This window comes from Perissodus microlepis, chromosome 2, assembly GCF_051167445.1.
Source record: "Perissodus microlepis isolate ML-2025 ecotype Zambia chromosome 2, ASM5116744v1, whole genome shotgun sequence".
Lineage (NCBI taxonomy): Eukaryota > Metazoa > Chordata > Actinopteri > Cichliformes > Cichlidae > Perissodus > Perissodus microlepis.
In genome coordinates, this window is record NC_140462.1 from 10,884,362 (window position 1) to 10,904,297 (window position 19,936).

Here is a 19,936-nt window from a genome sequence, read left to right on the forward strand (position 1 = left end):
GTTTGACAAACCAAACATCCCACAATTAAAAGTCCACAAGCCACTGCTGCACTGAGATAATATTTCGTACGCAGGCAAAAGAAGTCCACTGTCCAAACTTGAAAGTTGCGTTTTATGGTTTATTTTATCCAGTTTGGCAAGCAATAACAAGATCCATTTTTTGTTACTTCCTGCTGCTTCTCCTGCTCTGGTAAAAAACCATAGGCCCACCCCAGTGCATGCTGGTCCTATACCAGTCTCTTTATTTATAGAAACAAAATGGCCCTACAGCTTTTACTGACTAATTTAACAAGGTAACATCAAACAAACAAAACATTGAAACAAAATATTAACCTACAAATAAACGTGTAAATAACCCCCAAAATATAAGTAAACTAACAACAAACTTTAACTAATTTCAAAATAATAAAAAATAAGAACAAATAGCTCCAACAGAAGTTATTGCTGCTGACTGAAGGTTCTGTAAACTACTCAGTCATAGAATGATACGATATTGAACTAAAACAATGCCTGAACCCTAAATTATGGATATCCTATTGTGGTGATCTAAAATGTAACACTAAATGTGATTAAAACACTAAAACTCTGGACTCCCGGGCTGAACGACCGTGAGGATCACCAGCCCGAGGAAAACACAAAATACACATAACTCCGTGAGAAAGACAATTCATTCTTGAATGAAGACGTTGATCAGACACATTTAAAATGTAGCCAATTGTGTTTATTATTAAATTATTAAGGAAATAGAAAAGGGGGGAAATAGAAAAGGAGGGGAGGGGTGGGGGGTAAAGAAGAGGGTAAAGGAAAGGGATAGAAAGGAGGAAAGAGATAGAGGAGAGAGAACCCCAACAATGCCCTCTGAGCAAGCACTGGGTGCGACAGTGGATAGGAAAAACTCCCTTTAAAGGAAGAAACCTATGACAGAACCAGGCTCTAGAGGGGGCAGTCAACTGTCGGGACTGGTTGGGGGGTGAGGGTGAAAGAGAGAGGGGGGGAGTTACAGGGAAATAGGGGAGGGAGAGGTGTCAGGAGAGAAAGGGAGAGGACAGGAGAGGTGAAAATTACGATGCAACGGTGGAGGCGGAAGACGGGGTGACATCAGCAGAAGAAAAAGTAGAAAAAGCAGGAGTGCTCTTCCTCCAGAAGAAGCGGAAGCGTTTTTTCTTCTTTTCCATGATCTTTTCCACGAGCACTTTTTTCTCTAGGACGAGGGTTCTTAACTCATCAATTGTTTGTGTATTTTCCTTCTCAAGTTTCCTGCATGTTGTCTCCACTTCTTCTAATTTGGCTTGTTTTTCTTCCAGCCTTTCTTTCAGTTCTTTACATTTGGCCTCCTGCATAAGCTTTGCCTCGTGCATCTCTGTATAACTCTGTTGTAATTTGTTGTGTGTGTCTTGTAGCTGCTGACTTCTCTCGAGTTCTTGAAGTGTACACTGCAGGTCTTTGTTTGTTTTCTCTAGTTGCTGCTTTAACATCTGCACCTCAGTGTTTTTGCACTTCAAGTTGTTGGAAAGTTTCTCCAGTTCTGTGTTTTTTCTCAGCATGTCACTGAGCTTACTCTGCATCTCTGAGCATTGTTTTTGCACTTTTTTCTTTTCCCCCTCCAGCTCAGTTGTTTTGGAGTTCAGTTTGTTATAACGGTCTTGCAGCTGTTGGTTTTTCCTCTCAAAGTCCTGGAGAATTTGTTTATCTTCTTTCTTCTTTATTTCTCGTTGTTCTTTGTCTTGTAGGAAATCCTTATTTCTTTGCACTGTTTTATCAAGCTTTATTTTCAGCGCGGTGTATTTTTCCTCCACGCCTTCAAGCTTGGAGTCCGTTTCTTTCTGTTTAATTTCTAGTTGCTTTTTTTCTTGAAGCAACTCTTTATTTTTGTTCAGTGTTTTATCAAGCTTTGCCTGAAGTCCTTTGTACTTTTCCTCCATGCCTTGCAGTTTGCGCTGCTTTATGTCCATTTGTTCTTTTTCTTGGAGGAGTTCTTGATTTTTTTGCAGAGCTTCATCAAGCTTTTTTTGCAAGGCTTCCTTGTGTTTCTCGCTGTCCTGAAGCTTGCAATCCGTATCCTCCTTTTTCATGGTCTGTTGCACTTTCTTTTGAAGAAACTCAACCCTTCCTTTCAGCACTTTTTGATTTATCTCAGTGCCTTGGAGTTTTATGACCAGTTGTTTCTTCTCTTGGAGGAGTTCTTGATTTTTTTGCAGAGCTTCATCAAGCTTTACTTGCAGCTCCTGAATCTTTTTTTCCCTCTCTTTCTCGTTTTTCTTCTGTTGGAGGATTTCTTCTGTTGGTTTTTCTTGTACTTTATTAAGCTTTGCTTGGAGCTCAAAGTTCCTTCCCCGCATGTCTAGGAGTTCCATTTCTTTCTCCTTTTGAATATCTTCCTGATCAAGAAGCTGCTTGAACAGTCTGTCTACTTCAGCGGTCCTTCTCTCACAGTGCTCTCTCAGTAAGATAATCTCCGCTCGTTGTTTAAAAAAACTTTCCCAGACGTAACTGGTGTACTCTGGCTGGGGCGGGTGTCACGTATTGTGATTGTTCATGAGATTTTCCTCATGCATTTCTTCCGAGCACATCTTCTGCAGTTGAGTATTGTCTTCTCGATTGCAAAGAGGGGCGCTGGGCTTTACGTTTTCTCTTTTTTTCTGTTTTCTTGGAGACATGTTGGAATCTTTTAACAGTGACTCTGAAAAGGATCCAAAAAAGGTTTCTCTGGCGAACGTTTGAATGCTGCACACATAAATGCTGCGAATAACGGACTAAAAGTTGTTGCGTCTCACCCCTACTTAAAGGTTTTAGGATCAAAGGATCAAAGGATCAAAGTGGTGGTAAGATTCGAAATGTGTGTGACATCACAATTCTGTAAGCCAATGAGGTTGTCACATGACATTTGTGAGAGGGCATTCTTTACTTGGACAAATTATCAATAAGCTTTCAATACCAGTAACAATGGTGACAGTATAATTGTTTATTGTGTTGAACAATAAACAATTATATTGACAATTATATGTGTCCAGTATGTTGGCTGATTTTCTTTTACTCTTTTGCATATGAAAATAAAAGCTGGGCTGATTTTAACACCATTACAAGAAGTGTTGTTAATTATTCTTTTTGAATCATAATCAGGTTACCACTAATTGTTTTTTAATTTAGTAGAACTTGAAATGTTTGTCAGTGGGTAAACAATTCATAATGCAAAGTCAGAAACATCAAGTTATTCTTTTTATTTATTTATTTATTTATTTATTTTTTTTGTGTCAGATTTGGATCTTTAGCCATCAGAATTGTTGTCTTGAGGCCAAGAACGATGCCAAGCGGATTTATTTTACCAAGTGGATCATCATGGCCTTGCCATATTGGTCCATTTGATTGACCTTTATTATAATTATGAATTTATTTTATTTTCGGTTGCTACAAACGGGACAGACATGACTGGGGGATAGGACACGGAGAAAGAATGAAAGAAAGAGAGGGAGAGAAAGAAAACCAAAGGGGAGAAGAGACGGTGAGAAGGGGGGGAAGAAAGAAAGAAAAACAAACAAAACACCTGGATCACCTGTATGGAGAAAAAAAAACAGAAGAGAAAGCAAACAAAAAAAAAGCAACATAATAAAAAAACAGCACCATCACAATAAACTAGCTAGCAGTAGATAACAGTAGATACTAAATATTAAACGATATTGTGCAGCACGCAAGATAGACAGCGCACAATGTGCTTTGAGGCAGCAGCCAAGAAAGGTGTAGTCCGCGTCTGTGAACACCCGTGTGTACACCTGTGTGCATACCTGTGTGGATCAGCATGCTGAGTGGCCAGTCTCCACTATTTTGTTTAGTTTATTTATTTTATCAATCTGTGATTGTTTTAGGGCATCGAGGGAGGGAGTCTGGTCATTTTAATCATCGGTTGTTAATAAAGTGTTTTAATTAACTATCCTGCCGTCTCAAGCCTGCTACCTTAGGTACCTTTCTGATTTTACAATTCTATGCTTTTAGTAGTTCTTCTTAATAAATTTTGATTTGTAAAATTCATCTGTCTCACCTCTGCTGTTAATAACGAGTCTGTGGGCTTTGGTAGCCAGTGTAACACTTACATTGGCTAGAGGAATCTTTCCTGGGGTGTAACTTCCTCTCCCAGGTGGCGTTGTCAACATCTTAGTTACCGTCCCCGGTTATCCCTCATTCGTGCCACCACACTACCATACAGGCCTAATTGGCAGAGAGCTGCAGAAGTCATTGTCCTTCTTAAAGGTTCTCATACTCCACACAGCAATGCTGGAGCTTTGTCAGAGTGACCACTGGGTTATTGGTCACCTCCATGACAGATGAAGCTCTTCAGCATCCACACTGTTTATGTGTTAAAAGAGAAATGGTTTCATTTGTTGAGAAAATGAAGAGGCACATGAGAGTACTTGGTCCAGCAATAAATTCTCCAGCTTTTGTGAAGTTGTTGGGCAAATATATGAGAAATGAATTGCTGGGAGACTGGTGACCTTATGGTAAGAATTTTTACCTTATGGTATGAAATTGTGGGTCTTTCTGTGTGGAGTTTGCATGTTCTCCTGTGATTGCGTGGAAACTCTAAATTGTCCATAGGTATGAATGTGAGTGCAACTGGTTGTCTGTGTGTTAGCTGACAGCTGGGATAAACTCCAGTTGATTTTATTTTATTGTTTATTTATTTGTATACAGTTGTTTTTTATTTTTCCTTCTTTTCTGTGGCTTTTCTTTCTATTTGTTTTTATGTATTTAATCTTCTGTACAGCACTTTGTAAATTCTTATTTTTTTTTTTAATTTTCAGTATCATGTTTTTGTAGATATTTTTTTTATTTTTTTTTATTTTCGGTACTGTACAGCACTTTGGTCCATTGTGGTTGTTTTGTGATTCGGAGGCTGCCTTTAATAGCCGATTACATCACAGCCAGGCGACAAAGGCTGCTCCAAATGTGACCCACAAATGCCTCCTCCTTTTACCTGGATTTGAAGGATGGTTTGGGTGTATCCTTCATGGCCCACCCTATCCCAGGATTCATAGCAGTGGATAATTTTTTGATTTAAGCTTGTTCTGCAGCTACAAGAGATAGGCACCTTGCAGTCGACGAAATCCTCTGTATGCCAGAGTTTTCTAGAGTCAAATGTGAGGCCACCTGTCCGACAGCTAAAGCTTCTCCTAAATTAGGCCATGCAACAGGATAATGACCCCAAGCACAGCAGCAAATCTACAGCATGGAAGTCCAGACCTCAACCTGACTGAAATGCTGTGTATAAAGGAATGCTTGCAAATGTCAATGAATTGAAGTTATTGCTGCTGACTGAAGGTTCTGTAAACTACTCAGTCATAGAATGATTACGATATTGAACTAAAACAGGATGCAGCCACTGCTGCACTAAGATACTATTTCGTACGCAGGCAAAAGAAGTCCACTGTCCAAACTTGAAAGTTGCGTTTTTATGGTTTGTTTATCCAGTTTGGCAAGCAATAACAAGATCCATTTTTTTGTTACTTCTTGCTGCTTCTCCTGCTCTGGTAAAAAAAAAAAACCATAGGCCCACCCCAGTGCATGCTGGTCCTATACCAGTCTCTTTATTTATAGAAACAAAATGGCCCTACAGCTCTTACTGACTAATTTAACAAAGTAACATCAAACAAACATTGAAACAAAATATTAACCGACAAATAAACTTGTAAATAAATCCCAAAATATAAGTAAACTAACAACAAACTTTAACTAATTTCAAAATAATAAAAAATAAGAACAAATAGCTCCAACATATATGTTATATGTTATATACTTGAATCTTCTTCTTTCGGCTGCTCACTTTAGAGGGTTATCACATCAGCAAAAAAATGATCTGCCTCCATCTCACCCTATCTCTAGCATCCTCTGTCACACCAACCCTCTGCATGTCCTGCTTCACTAGATCCATGAACCTCCTCTGAGGTCTTCCTTTTGTCCCCCTGCCTGGCAGCTCCATATTCAACACCCCCTGTCTAATGTGTCCAATATATCCACTTTCCCATTTAGGCACATGCCCAAAACATCTTAACCTTCCCACTTGCCTCTTCCAAAATGTTTGAGCTGTACTCCTCCACTGTTATCCTATTTTAACCCAAACCCATATTTGTCAGATTATTGCAAGGGAGGAATTAAATCTGTCTGTCTGTCTGTTGTTTGTTTGTTTGTTTGTTTTAATGCATGTTCAATCATCCAGGTAAGGAAATCCAAGTGATGAAATGTTTCTCCCCCTGAAAACGCTAGGTCCAGATGAAAAGAATCAACGTTTTGGAAAACTAGCATAGCTTTTTTTAAAATGAACATGCCTTTTAGACCATTTAGCATATCAAAATGTCACAAAATCTTTTCCTAATGTTATAAATTCCTCCTCTGTTTGAGTGTTTATAGGATCCAAACTGTAAAACCTGATAGGAACTGATCAAAAGGCCTCAAGAAGAACATACATAATAACTGTCCTCAATAAGGTGGTTATTATTGTCCAGCCTGTAAAACCATTATGAATGTAATTTAAAAAAAATCACAAAGTGATAGCATAGTTTTCTTTATATGCAATATTGTATAGTTTTCCAACAGGTTGGGGCTTTTTTCAGGACAATAACCAGCCACAGTTACCCCTTATATATCCTTCTCCTGCAAAACTTGCAGCTTGCACCCTCTGATTGACTATAACACCTTTATGTGCAGTTCATGCTCTGCAGAAAATTCCCATTCAGCTTCAGCTGCAGCATAATGACCAAATGTTCGGATGGTAGAGTGCCAAATATTATGTGGTCTGTGTTGTTCGATTTATTCACTGAACAGGTTTTTATCACTCTGACTGTTCAATAAAATGTGACCTAAATTGAGTACTTATATTTGAGGAAATTATTTTCTGAACCCTAGTAATTGTTAATTAAAAGGATATTCCCTTGACTTTACGTCTGAGAATCAGCTTAGTAACCACAAGGACTCGTTCTGAGTATGTGAAAACAATTAACTTGGACCATTATTTTCATTCTTTTCTCCGCAATTAAGCTTTCAAATCATTGATGATTTATTCTTATTGTTACTAATTGTATAGTCAGACATCTTCATGTAATGCAAACAAACAAGACTGTTACATGACTTTTGGCTTACATACAAAAACACAGGGTCAGAATACTATTTGTTTTGCATTTATGTTTGCATTTTTTAAACATTCACAGCATTCTTCAAATTGTAATAATAAATACCCCAAATAAGTGACATATGGAGCTGAAGGTATAGGATGGAGGTGTGAAACACACAGTAAATTGTCCGTTATGATCGGTAAAACTGGGAACATTATCTGTGAGTGGGACATATTTGTCTTACCTCAGGAGAAATGAGAAAGAGTTCACAAACAGCTTCCTCCCCTGGGCCATTCAGACTGTTAACAAACACTATCCCCACACAACCCACCCATGACCACCCACCTCACCAATCTGAGTAACCTCCACCACTCAAGGCCACTCACACACGGACTCTATTCAGACCAAGTCTTTTCTTTGCACTACTTCCAAGCAATTTGCAACTTGGAATAAGGATTTTCAAATAAACAGTTGATATTAATGCAAACTTTAGAGAATACTTACACTGTAATGAGACACAAGTGCAGGTGAGGCAGCAGTCTGAGGACATTTTATGGCACTTTTTAAATTTTACACCAGTACAATTCCTATGACAACAAATAATACACCAATGCCAATTACTGTAATTTCTGATCAAAATTTTCTGAGTGCACAGAGAAAGCTGGGGTGTTGAAAAGAGTCTAGGGAGTTTATAATAGTTAGAACTCTCCCCCTATGGGGACAAATGCTCTGGGTCTGTTCCAGCTTAAGTCAGAGACACCAATTAACAGACCGCAGTATAAACATAAACCTGACGCAGAAGAGGGAATCGCAGAAACAATTGAAGGCCTGTTAAAGGTCGGAGTGTTAGAGCCATCTCACTCACATTGGAACACACCAATTCTGCCGGTGGAAAAACATGGGACAGGAAAGTACCGTATGGCACATGATTTGCGAGCCATAAATGCCATACTGCTTACTAACACTGCGCCTGTACCAAACCCATACACAGCATTATCAGCTATCACGTGTGACCAAAAGTGGTTCACGTGTATTGACCTGGCAAATGCATTCTTTTGTCTTCCACTGCATGAGTCACTCAGGGACATTTTCTCATTCACATACAGAGGTCAGCAATTCAGATACACACGTTTGCCACAAGGCTTTGCACTTTCTCCAGGCATTTTCAATCAGGTGCTCAAATCCCTGGGTCACTTTTACCTGTGACAGGTTGTTTCTAGGGCTCTGAACTCATTTTTACAGGATAATTTGTTTATGCTATTTCTTACTGCCTTAATTTCCCCAAAGAACCAGTTATCTTTTATGAACACCCTGCCTTCAGTCAGTCCATTTCCCCCTCAGGGGTAAGAGTCATAGTCCATATCTTAACATCCAAAGGTACACAGTGCAGAAGCGTTCATTCTCCTTTGTGTCACAGTCTCTGCTTCTGTTTGTGACACATATTAGACTTCATAGGGACATTTAATCAGGCAAAAAGTCCAAGACCCTAACTCCCATCAAAATCATTTTTAAACCGTAATGATCCCGAGGACTTCTACACAACAGTGTGTTCTTCATGTTTCTGCTGTCAAAAATTTGGCCACAGGAGCAATTTAAAAAGTGGAATCATTCCTGCTGTTGAAACAAACTCCTGACTGAAAATATAATGTATTTCTATGGGTCGGTTAGAGGATTATCCCTCCACTTGGATCCACACAGTTCAAAGAGTTTACATCTCTGAGCTTTGGAAGTCATGCTGTTGGAAAGACAACAACGATGGCTACGTTTTGAGGGTAAAATGGTGGCTGTAGAGCAAACACTGTGCACACAGCAGCAGTTGAAACATAAGTTTTTAAGATTAATCTTGGCAATGACAGACAGAGCTCATTAAGCAGGCAGGTGTGAGCCTGGTTGCTATAGCGACACCATCCAGTGGCACCACACACACACACACACACACACACCTGTCTGCTGCTGCTTTAAATAAACAGAAAAGTCATTGTGAAATAAATGCTTCCCAAGAAAATACTACAAGTCGTATTGACAAAAATAAAATATTATAATAATAAAGATTTGAATAACAATGCTGTGAATGCTTTTCAGTATTCACACTAAGTAAGAAAAAATCCAATTTAGAAATATAATTTTTTTTTAAACAACAACAAAAGACAGAGTGAACTTGTATTTAGAAATGCATAACTAACAGGGCTCTGGAGGTAGAGCAGGTCATCCACTAATCAGAAGGTTGGTGGTTCAATCCCTGGCTGTTACAATCTGCATGCCAAAGGATTCTTGGGATACTGAACCCCAAGTTACTCACCGATATGATAAGTGTGAATGCTAGATAGAAAGCACTTAAGTACAAAAACAGTAGAAAAAAGTACTTCAAGTGGAAAGGTTCTTTATAAGAAACAGTCTATCTAAACAAATCTATTATCAAACAGATTGGTTGATGCAGGATAGTTTAATTCTCATTAAGATTTCCAGTTACACAACAATAGCTGCCTGCCACCAAATGAGATGTAAAAACAATCCCTGATCCTTTTCTATCACATTTGTAAAACAAATTGAGCCAGGGGAGATTCTGAATTGGGTTCCTTTCCCCGAAATGTAAACACATATACATTCACTCAGGTGAGAACAGATTCTATTTATCATCACATACCAGGGTTTAATGTTTTCCAACAGAAGACGGACCAGACATGGTCACACAGCACGTGGAGCAGCTTACCTTCAAACATTTACCACAAATTTTGAGGAGCCTCCTTTACTTGGACTGAACTGTACTGGTCCATAATAAATAATATATATATATATATATATATATATAAAATCAGATGAAAAGTTTAATCCCATGCCATAGCAATTATTCTCAGGCTTTATACCAGGAATGGACCAGGAATGAACAGGTAGACAGGTATTATTAATGTAAGTTAAAGAATTTTTCATGGAGTTCCACAGAGTTCTGTCCTAGAACCAATACTTTTTACATTATACGTTTCCCCTCATGCAATATTATTAGAAAACACATGCATTTTCATTGCTATGCAGATGACACCAAGTTATATTTATCTACGAAATATGATAACACCAAGCAATTACTTAAACTACATGCATGTAGGCAAAGGAACATCCATGCAGGAATTAACATCTGCACATCAACTTGCTATAAGAGCTGCATAGTAGCAAACTCTCCAAAACCAGCTTTTTTAAATGTCTGTCAACATACAAATGCTCTTATAATTAAATGAGTTACAGTTGCATTAGAAGCTATTACAACTGTAATGCTAATTGTAATGTTGAAAATCTAACCCTCTAGTTTCCATGCAAATTTTAAGGGGCTCTTCCATTTAGATTTTTTAAAATGTAAGAAGTAGTGGTGTTGTCATTCCACTGTGTCCCCACACGTGTGCGTGTGCATGTGTGTGTGTTAGAGAGAGAGTGAGACAGAAAGAGGGAGCGAGACAGAGGGACAGAGTTGAAAAATTCATGTAAGCTCTTTAAGGTCTTTTTCAAATCATTACACTAATTCCATATTCAGACATCTTCATGCAATGCAAACAACTATCAGAATTGTCCATACATTATATAAACGATACATGTTTTTCAATGCCCGATAAAACTTTTATACAAGCTTCTGTTTAAAGATATACAGAACCACAGTTATACTTGTATTGCATTTGAGAATTTGACAATATAAAAAGGCATATTTAAAAATTGCCCACCATCCCTCAAAACACAATGATAAAAGCTACAAACAAGTGATGTATGGAGCTGGATGCACATAACAGAGGTAGAAAATACCCATGGAAGCAAAAGCTAGCAACATTATCCAGCCTGATATCACGGCAAAGCATGTAATAGGCACGTTGGTCCACCGTATCTATTACACGCTTTGCCACGATACCGGACTACATTATCTGTCATTCCATAAATATCCATAAATAGCCTGTGAAGAGAAGCAAAGCAGACACTATTTCATGCAAGTAACAATTCTAATTTATGGTAAATGCATTTATATTGCACAATATAATAAAACCCTGATTCCTGTAATTCACACTTAAGCTGCTGTAACAGAATGTTTGGAGGACAACACTGAGTGAGATTTATGTTCTCATACCTGAGGAAAATTTAGGAAAAAAATTAAAAATTCCAAAGCTTTCCAGAACCAAACTGTTTGCAAGACATGAACTTGCAAACTTACAAGCAATCTTGTTAACAGAAAAAATATATTTGGAATCCATACATTTTACAACAGCACATCTTTGTGTGAAAGATAAAAAAACTGATCATGCATCAACACAGTGCGATTAACATCTGGCTGCATGGTCCTTTTCCTGTCCGTGTATGGCTTTGCAAAGATGAAAATGGAAACAATAATAAACTCTACCTGAATTTTCAGCATACTGTTTACGGAAAGTTTAGTTTGTCTGAGTTATAAACATCACAGATAGTTGTGTTTGAAGTAAGAGATGGTGCAAAAGGCATGTCTAATCCTTTCAGTTCAAATTGCGGCTCCGGGTCTGATGAGAGGAAGTCTGGGCCGACTGAGGGAGCTGGAGTGGAAGCCTGGTTTTCAGGTACTGAAACCTGGAGACATCGGTAAAACGAAAAAAGGTGCATAAGCACAGTGGGTAAAATGAATCAGTCACTGACAGGCCAAAAATGCCTCTGAATGAGGAAATTTCTGTTCTTAGTTTTATGCATTCATGGGGATTTTTGTATGTTTGTTTGTGTGTATGTACCTCAGGCTGAGCGGGGTTCTCATGGATATTCACTTTGTGGTACATCTGTGAAGTTAGGAAAAAGCACATGAGTCAGAAGAGGAAAGAGGATGGGCGCTAATGTTAGTTGCCAGGCAGTCCCAGACGAGATAAAGACTTAGTGGGCCAATCCACAAATAACTACTATTTCTTTTTAAAACAACAAAAGTGGCTGAGTTCCTTTCACCTCTCTTTTATCTTTGCCTTGAATATAAATCAAGCTTTACACCTACCGGTGGCTCAGAGGAGGTAGCTGAAGGTTGTGTAGAAATATGAGAATTCACAGGCTGATAAGACAAAGCTGAAGGATGTGAGTAACTTGGGCATGCAGGTTGATTCTCAATCTGTAATTGGAATAAGGATTTTCAAATTTTAAAAAAAGAACATCAAATATTAACACAGCTGGTCTTAATTTCCACTTAAAAGAATACTTACATGATAATATACGGCAGGTGCAGGTGAGGCTGCAGTCTGAGGAGCAGACTTGTCCCTTTTACAGCACTTTTTACAACAACAGCAACAGCAGATGATCCCCGCGACGACAATCAAGGCAATAACAGCCATAAATATAAACTGTGGTAACATTTCTGTAAGAGCATGGAGAAAGTTAGGGAATATGGTGTAGAGGGTGGGGGTTAATGTTAGTTAGAACTTCTACTCTATGAGGAGAAATGCTCTGTTGCTTACCACGGGTCACTTCAAGCTGAGAACTCAAGATCAGGTTGCCTTCTGGGTCTCTGAACTCAAAGGTGCCAGAGTCTCTAGAATTTATAATTATGCCATCCATCACTGCACGAATTCTGCCAGAAAAGCGATTATCTTTTATGATCAGACTGCCATCCATCAGTGTTTCGGGATCCATTTGGCCCTTAGGTGTAAAAGTCATGGTCCACTTCTTAGGACCCCGAGGGTATTCAATGAGAATGTGCTCATTCCACCTTGTTTCATAGTGTCTGGTTTGTTCTGTTAGTGACACAGATCAGACTTCATTAGAACATTTAATCTGGTAAAATGCAGAAATCTCACAGGCAGCTTCTCACATCACCTTGTACTATGAGCAGCACCTTGGCCAACACAGAGTGGTTCTTATCCCTGAAGTTGTAGTACCCACTGTCTGCCTGAGTGAGGTAAGACAGCTGCCAATTACCGTTTTTCACCTCAGCTCTGCTTTCTCTGATCTGAGAGTCTGTGCGATTCCACAGGATCTTTGGCTGGTCCGGACTGTGAAGGGGAGTAAACTCCAGGATTTCAGCCCGTCTAGGGATAGAGTCCTCCCACGTATAGTAGTAATCCCTTGTGACATTTTCAGCACATTCTTAAAATGCAGATTAAGGGGGGAAAAAAGGAGGGGACTTGTGCTTAGGAACAGGTAGCTAAAACACATACCTATATATTTTTGATCTAAATATACAATACAGTTCAAATTCTTACCCAAGACTTTCAGTTCAACAACATCTTGTCGCTGGTAGCCGCCAGATGAGACAGAATAATTTCCTTCATCTCTTTTTTCTACATCTGTAAGATAAATTGAGCCAGGAGAGACTCTGAAGCGTGCGTCTATTGCCTGAAAGATAGACAGCACATATATATTCCTCAGGTTAGAACATATTCTATATACTTTGATTTAATTGTTTCAAACATAGGTCTAACATTTATCATATTGCAGAAATGTAATGGTCACATAGAGGCTGCTCACCTTCCCATCATTTATAACAACTTTTATGGATTCCATATTACTTTCAGTAAAGTATATCGGTCCAGTATAACGTAAGGGTATATAATTAGATGGAAACTGCCACCTCCTGCCATAGCACACCTCATCAGTTTGTATACCAGAGGATGAACCTTTAATCAAAAAGATGCAAGAGAAGAAGAGACAGGTGGAGGTAGTGTTAATGTAACTGAAACCACAAACATCTGACAACATAATATCAGTTGTTTCCATTAATATACCAAACACACACACACACACACATTTTGTTACACTCTGAAAGTAATTTTGAAGACAAGGTTCTGGAACATCACTGAATTTACACAAATGCAGCAGCATAAAAAAAGCATTCCTAGAGATCTCTCATCCCCAAAGCACGAGGCAGAGTAAAGTATAACTCTCAATCTGATAAATTAACTCACATTTGTCATAAAGCATCAGAAATAAACCAAGTTATTACTAGCTGAATGAAATACATGAACAACATCTCACATCAGTAAATTACCCTATGTTCAGCTCAGTCACCACAGCAGCTCCAAACCGTTAAACCATTTCTGCCTTGCCTGTAACTTTGTCTCCAAACGATTCAACCTGATTGGTCCCTCTGATGCACTCACTTCATCAGCCGCTATTCTCAAATCAGCAATGGCTGACCATCTTAGAACAGCAACTGGCCACTTTTAGATATCAGCACTACTAAGCCATTAACTCAAACCCATACATCGCAACAGCGAGGTGTATTAATGAAGCCAGATCTATGGCTTGGCCAGGTATGCTGAGATGGCTAAGCTCAAAGTAAGAGTCACTGTGGTAATTTATGCTGGTGGCGGTCCTGGCCTGTTTGGCGCCCGGGACGAACACTCCCTGTTTGTTTACTTGCACTGCGGTAACTGGAGCCTCGTCGTCTCGTCTCTCTATATGATGGACTGTATGTAGCGGAGATGACAATAAAGTTTACTTTGACTTCAGCAGCGAGCAGGCGCACCGAGGGCTCTCGCGCTCACTTTTCGCGTATAGAATTTCGAAAAAACATCGGTGCAAATTATAAGTCTGTATCATAATGTCTGGTGTTTTCGTGTTTGTTGTTTTGTTTTTATTTGGTTTTATTTTGCGAGTTGGTTATTAGATGCTGCTCCAGCCAGAGAATCCCCCGCCGCCCCGCCCTCTCCTCCCTGTGCCGTAAACAGCAGGCGCACCTCGCAAACGGGGGGCGCCCTTACTCCCAGCAAATGGGCGATAGAAAACCGATCGGTGCCTATGCCATCCCCAATATGCGCTGGATGATGTCGGGGCAGCATGAGTACGAGCGATTTTTTTTTTTTTTTTTGCCGATGCCCGTGATGCCGCCCCCCACCACGATGCCGCCCTGGGCAACCGCCCGTGTCGCCCATATCAAAAACCGCTACTGCTGGTCAGGTTTTAGTTTAAATCCTCCAGAAACGCAACGTGTTCACTGATTCTTTTATTTACAGCATGTTGTAGCTGTTAAGCGAAACCTTATTAAAAACCAATGAATGCAGCACAGAGTGTACAGGAATGTGCACATATAATTAATTAATTCGATATTAAAAAGTATAAATGTTGCTAAACGTGGTTTTAATCTGTTGCTAAGTTTCTTTAGCACTGCTGGAATTGCAGCTCCATGAACACTGAACATAAACCATAAACACCGTTTCAACTAATAAAATACCAAAAAGTTGACTCTGTTCACACATGATTAACTTTTTGGGATGTCCTTACCTGGATGATTGAGCGTGCATCAAGACAACCAATAAAATAATTACACTTTGATCTGCTGACAAACTGATGCGATTCTGCCATTCGGCAGAAACGCTGCCTATTCGGATATTGGACAATGGCCTTTAACGTTTAAATAGATCCAGTTTAAAGTTTCAGAGCTCTAATCTGCAGCTGTTACCTTAAACAGCAGTGATAACGTGATTAACTTGAATGGATATGATATGTTTTTTCTTTAAATATTATAAATGACCATTTTAAGCGCCACATGCGGACGATGAGTCACGTGACGCTGCAAAACACCCATATTTACGTGTGAGCGCTCACAGAGCCGGAAGCAGAAGACAAATAAATAAGAAAAAGTTGATTGCCACCGTCGTGCTACCCGTTATCTCTGACTGAGGTTATGTTTTGTCAAACCAGCAAATCTTGGCTGTGCTGAATTTTCTGGTTTCCGTCGTGTAAACATTTCCTTTCACTTTGCGGCTAAAGACAATGACAATGCATAAATACCGTGAATAGTTTAAAACACATAAATATGTAACTGTATATTTATATTTCAATGAAATTAATCAGATTATTGTTTTGTTTTCTTCAATTAAGCCTTAATTGAATTATGTATACATAATTCAATTAAGGCTTAATTGAAAACGAAAAACAATAAAAACAATATGCTTGCTTATTTATTTTTTTTTATTTATGGGTGGATGTACGTTGATAGGTGTTTATGTTTCCCAAATAATTTATTGATAAATGAAATGCACCAAGCACTAATTCTGGGAATAGCAGATGGGTGTGGAGACGATGCGTATTGTTCTTCCTGTGTTCTGCTACTGATTTAAATTGCATTAGTCTACAGCCCCACAACACCAAACGTCTTTTACTACAACATGCACGCACTTTAATTCGCTCCGGCAGAGTGCCACTTAACACCTGGCTCCACGGAGAGATTGGATAACTTTGTACATGCTGTACCTACGGAGTGTGTGGCATGGAAATCACTTAACGTTTGTTGTAAATAATTCCAAACCATCGAGCGTTGTATTTCAGATTCCAGGTGTTTATATGTTAGAATGTGGGAATGAGCTCTACTCACCGAAGAAGACAATGGAAAACATCAAAAACACAAGCGACATGTCCTGCAGAAAAAGAGCAGCGAGGTGACTTGAGGCTCTTTTTTCTGTGTGTTTTTTTCCCTCAGCTTCCAAGACCAAATCCGTACCGCATTCCCTTCTGTAATGAAATGTTCGGATAACACACAAAAATTAACCCCGAAAATAGCAAATCAGTCCACAATAAACACGTGCTGTTATTGGGAGTGACACAGGTGATGTTCAGTATTAAAAAGCCTGACTAAGAAGAAGTTGTGGACAAACAGAAAAAGAATAATGAGACCGTACTTGTGTTGTGTGATTGAGTTCTGTGCGTCCTGCAGCTGCTGGGTGGAGAAAAGAAGGACCGGGCGTGGCTTAGGCTCCACCTCTCCCACTGTAACTGCATACAGGGACCATCTCCCAGGATACTTTTCAATATCAAACCAGGCGTTTGTGTTGTTTCTGCCTCCAAGATCGCTTTTAAAACCACCATATCATAAATAAAAACAGTTTAAAGGGGATAAAAATACAACTTTCGCGTCGTTTTGTTGGCTTCCGTCCCATTTCAAGTGAATTCAGTAGGAATGAATTCTAAAGGAATCGCAGTCAAGACGTTTTTAAACATGTTACATAGAAACACTGGGAAATAACTGGTCCGGTACCATAAAACCTGCTTCATTTTAATCATGCATATAACCTATACTAAAAACATATTTAAAGTGTAAGCATGTGCACTGTTAAGGACTTTACTTATCTCATGTGACACATAAACCTCCCCAAATAAAGATAAACCACACACCCTATACTCCTGAATTTGCAAGTTTGTTTATTTACAAAGACACGAACAGTCTCTAATTTTTATGTTTGTTTCATTTCAACGGAGAGAGACAAACGTCAGGTGTGCCCATGTGGCACACAGATAAATCAGTTTTGTAATTTTACATTTATTTCTTATCATTTAAGCCAGAAGAGTTGTGCTGAGTGATTTCTATAGATTTCTATTGATTTCTATATATTAAAATAGAACAAAATGTCTTTATCATGTAGTAAAACTAAGATGTATCAATGAAATTGGACTTCTTATATTGAGATATCTGAGGGATGTTGTCTGACTACTTAAGATCAAAGTAGGCTGTATGTGTAATATGGTGTAATAAGAGTTTGACATTCCTGCCATAGAAAATCAATAGAGCGTTTCTGTAAAGAGGAGTAAAAGAGATGAGTCCAAACGTGGTGACCAACTACAAGAAACATCTTACTGCTGCGCTTGCCAACAAGGGTTTTTCCACAAAGAACTTGCTGTCACGGACCCGGTTCCGGGGACTTGGGGTCCGTGAGCAGTGTGGACCTTTAGTATTACTATTGCTGTTGTTGTTGTTGTTGTTGTTGTTGTTGTTGTTGTTGTTGTTGTTATTATTATTGTATTGGATGTATGTTTGCTGCACTGTGCTCTTGTGTTCCATGCTGGTGTGTGTACGTGTGGGTGTCTGCGGGTGTGGCTGAAGGATGAAGGACAGCCACCTGCAGGCCTGATGGGCGTGGCCCTGCCGGCTGCCGGTCACGCCTAGGTTCTCACACACCTGCTTCTGATCAGGCTCGTCGGGGGAGCTACTTAACAGTGCGATGGAGCTTCCTCCGGTGCAGGATTGTTGAGTTAGACTCCATGTCAGTGTTTAAAGTGCTGTTCAGTGTATGCCTGCTGGAGTTGGTGCCATAACGGCCGTGTCTGTTGTTTTTCCTCAGGAGGACAGCGGAACACAGGACTGCAAGACACACGGAGTGTGCGAAGGCACAGGGGCAGAGAGCACGAAATACCAGCACTTAGGAGAAGACACGTCACGGGAGTCGAGGGAGCACTTTGGAGATTTATTGTGTGGTGTACATTTACCTCACTGTAAATAAACCCACTGCTCATTTCACTAAGTCCAGCGTTTGGGTCCTTTCTCCAACATCCCCCACGGTCTGCCAGCCAGACCGTGACACTTGTGTGACAGGTGAGACCTGAAGACTTGGGACCGCCCCTGGTGGGCGGAGCTGGTCTTTGATCCTTTCATAAGCGCAGGTGTGGGCAATTGGGTATTCCTCTGCAAACCTGAAGCTGCGAGTGCTTGGTAGAAGTTGGGCAAGTTGGTGTTTCTTAACTTCTGTCTATGAAAGTCTGATACGGGTCCTCCTCTAAACTTCTGTTAGAACGGTAGGTTACACAAAAATGTACCACTTGAGCTCTGGCTGTTGGCAGAGGTTTACAGTTATTTGCACCCTTGTAGGTGGGAAACATTGCTCCCGTGAGAACGGTATAGTGGACTTCATCGCCACTGACCCACATTTATTAGTGTGTGACACGAACTTGTGGACGGGTAACAAAACCAATTCAGTTGAGGAATATTCCTGTGTTTTACTGTCCAGCTAAGTGATCTCCTGCCTTTTATTCACAGAGTACCGAGCTGCTGCTTTGCCAGGTGGATTTCTGGCTGCGGGCAAAGGACCCGACACATCAGTGTGTTTTAATTTGTTTTAAACTGGTGTGAGTCGACAGGATGAGCCTCTAGGTGTGCACAGCGATTAGTCAGTTGGTTTGTGTAAAATTCTTTTTATTTTTATGGGTGTGTGTTTTAAACTGTTTTATATTTGTATTTATTTATTTTTTAGGCAAAGCAGCAGCTGGTAATTCCTGGTGGTAACAAAGTGTAATCTGCATTTAAACACAGTAGGCACACTTACTGTTGAGGGTTTTTATTTTATTATTATGGAGTCCCAATCAGGCATTTCTAGCCCCTGTAGACCTCATGACTCCACCCCTATGGAGGGCTCTCCCCGAGAGAGGTTAGTTTATATCCCTAGAGAGAGGTCGTGCCCCTTGTTTAGTGGAACTGGGGAAATTAGTGTCCAAAGTTGGGTGGAGGAAATAAAATCTGTGATGCGCACTCGTAGACTTGCCCCTGTTGATAGAGCCCATTATATTTATGATCATTTGACTGGTGATGCTCGTGAGGAAATAAAATATAGGTCCCAGCAAGTAAGAGAAGATCCAGACCGCATTTTTGATATTCTCCTTAGCCAGTATGGTTGCCCCATGTCCTTTATTGCTGTTAAGGAAGCTTTTTATGCAAGAAGGCAGCAAGAAGGAGAGTCACTGAGGGAATTCTCCCATGCATTGTTTTCTCTCATGGACAAAATGATTCAAAGTTGTCCAGAGAGGCGAATTCCTGAGGCTGCTAGACTGCTTCCTGATCAGTTTGTAGAGGGTGTCCGGGATGGAAATTTGAGCCGTGAGCTTAAAAGGATTGTTCGTGAACATCCAGATTATGACCTCCATACTTTAAGAGATGAAGCCCTCAGGTGGGAGCGGGAAGGCAGAGTAGGAGTAGAACCTGGCCGGTTCAGGACTTATTCTGTCCCAGCAGTCTACAGCATTCAGCATACAGGACAAACAAGGGTGCCAAGGGATACTATTGGGTCAGAATTAGCAGAGGTTAAGGAAATGTTAAAACGGCAGCAGGCCCAGATTGATCAGCTTACACATGAGTTGAGAGTTGGCCATACATCAAGTAAGCC

General features: G+C 39.9%; 2 protein-coding genes and 1 long non-coding RNA gene across 4 annotated transcripts; 1 reads left to right on the forward strand and 2 right to left on the reverse strand.

Moving 5' to 3' along the window:
- Window positions 1–1,061: 1,061 nt before the first annotated feature.
- Window positions 1,062–2,450, reverse strand: LOC146392335 (uncharacterized). The gene has a single exon (XM_084948418.1). It carries the CDS (start codon window positions 2,352–2,354, stop codon window positions 1,062–1,064), a length of 1,293 nt encoding a protein of 430 aa, XP_084804544.1. The 5' UTR covers window positions 2,355–2,450.
- Window positions 2,451–9,921: 7,471 nt separating this feature from the next.
- On the reverse strand, window positions 9,922–16,461 carry LOC146392336 (uncharacterized). Of its 2 annotated transcripts, XM_084945459.1 has the most exons (9): window positions 16,384–16,461; window positions 13,536–13,684; window positions 13,271–13,403; window positions 12,885–13,154; window positions 12,527–12,802; window positions 12,275–12,426; window positions 12,073–12,183; window positions 11,822–11,866; window positions 9,922–11,666 (listed from the first exon to the last, which is right to left on the reverse strand). In XM_084945459.1, exons 1-9 carry the CDS (start codon window positions 16,421–16,423, stop codon window positions 11,487–11,489), a joined length of 1,356 nt encoding a protein of 451 aa, XP_084801585.1. In that variant the 5' UTR covers window positions 16,424–16,461; the 3' UTR covers window positions 9,922–11,486. The 2 variants fall into 2 exon arrangements, with proteins under 2 accessions (XP_084801585.1, XP_084801577.1); XM_084945451.1 differs by having other exon boundaries at window positions 11,491–11,866.
- Window positions 16,462–16,690: 229 nt separating this feature from the next.
- LOC146392337 (uncharacterized) lies at window positions 16,691–18,909 on the forward strand. Its single transcript, XR_014801786.1, has 3 exons — window positions 16,691–18,046; window positions 18,125–18,575; window positions 18,649–18,909. It is a non-coding gene; the product is annotated as an uncharacterized LOC146392337 (long non-coding RNA).
- Window positions 18,910–19,936: the final 1,027 nt, after the last annotated feature.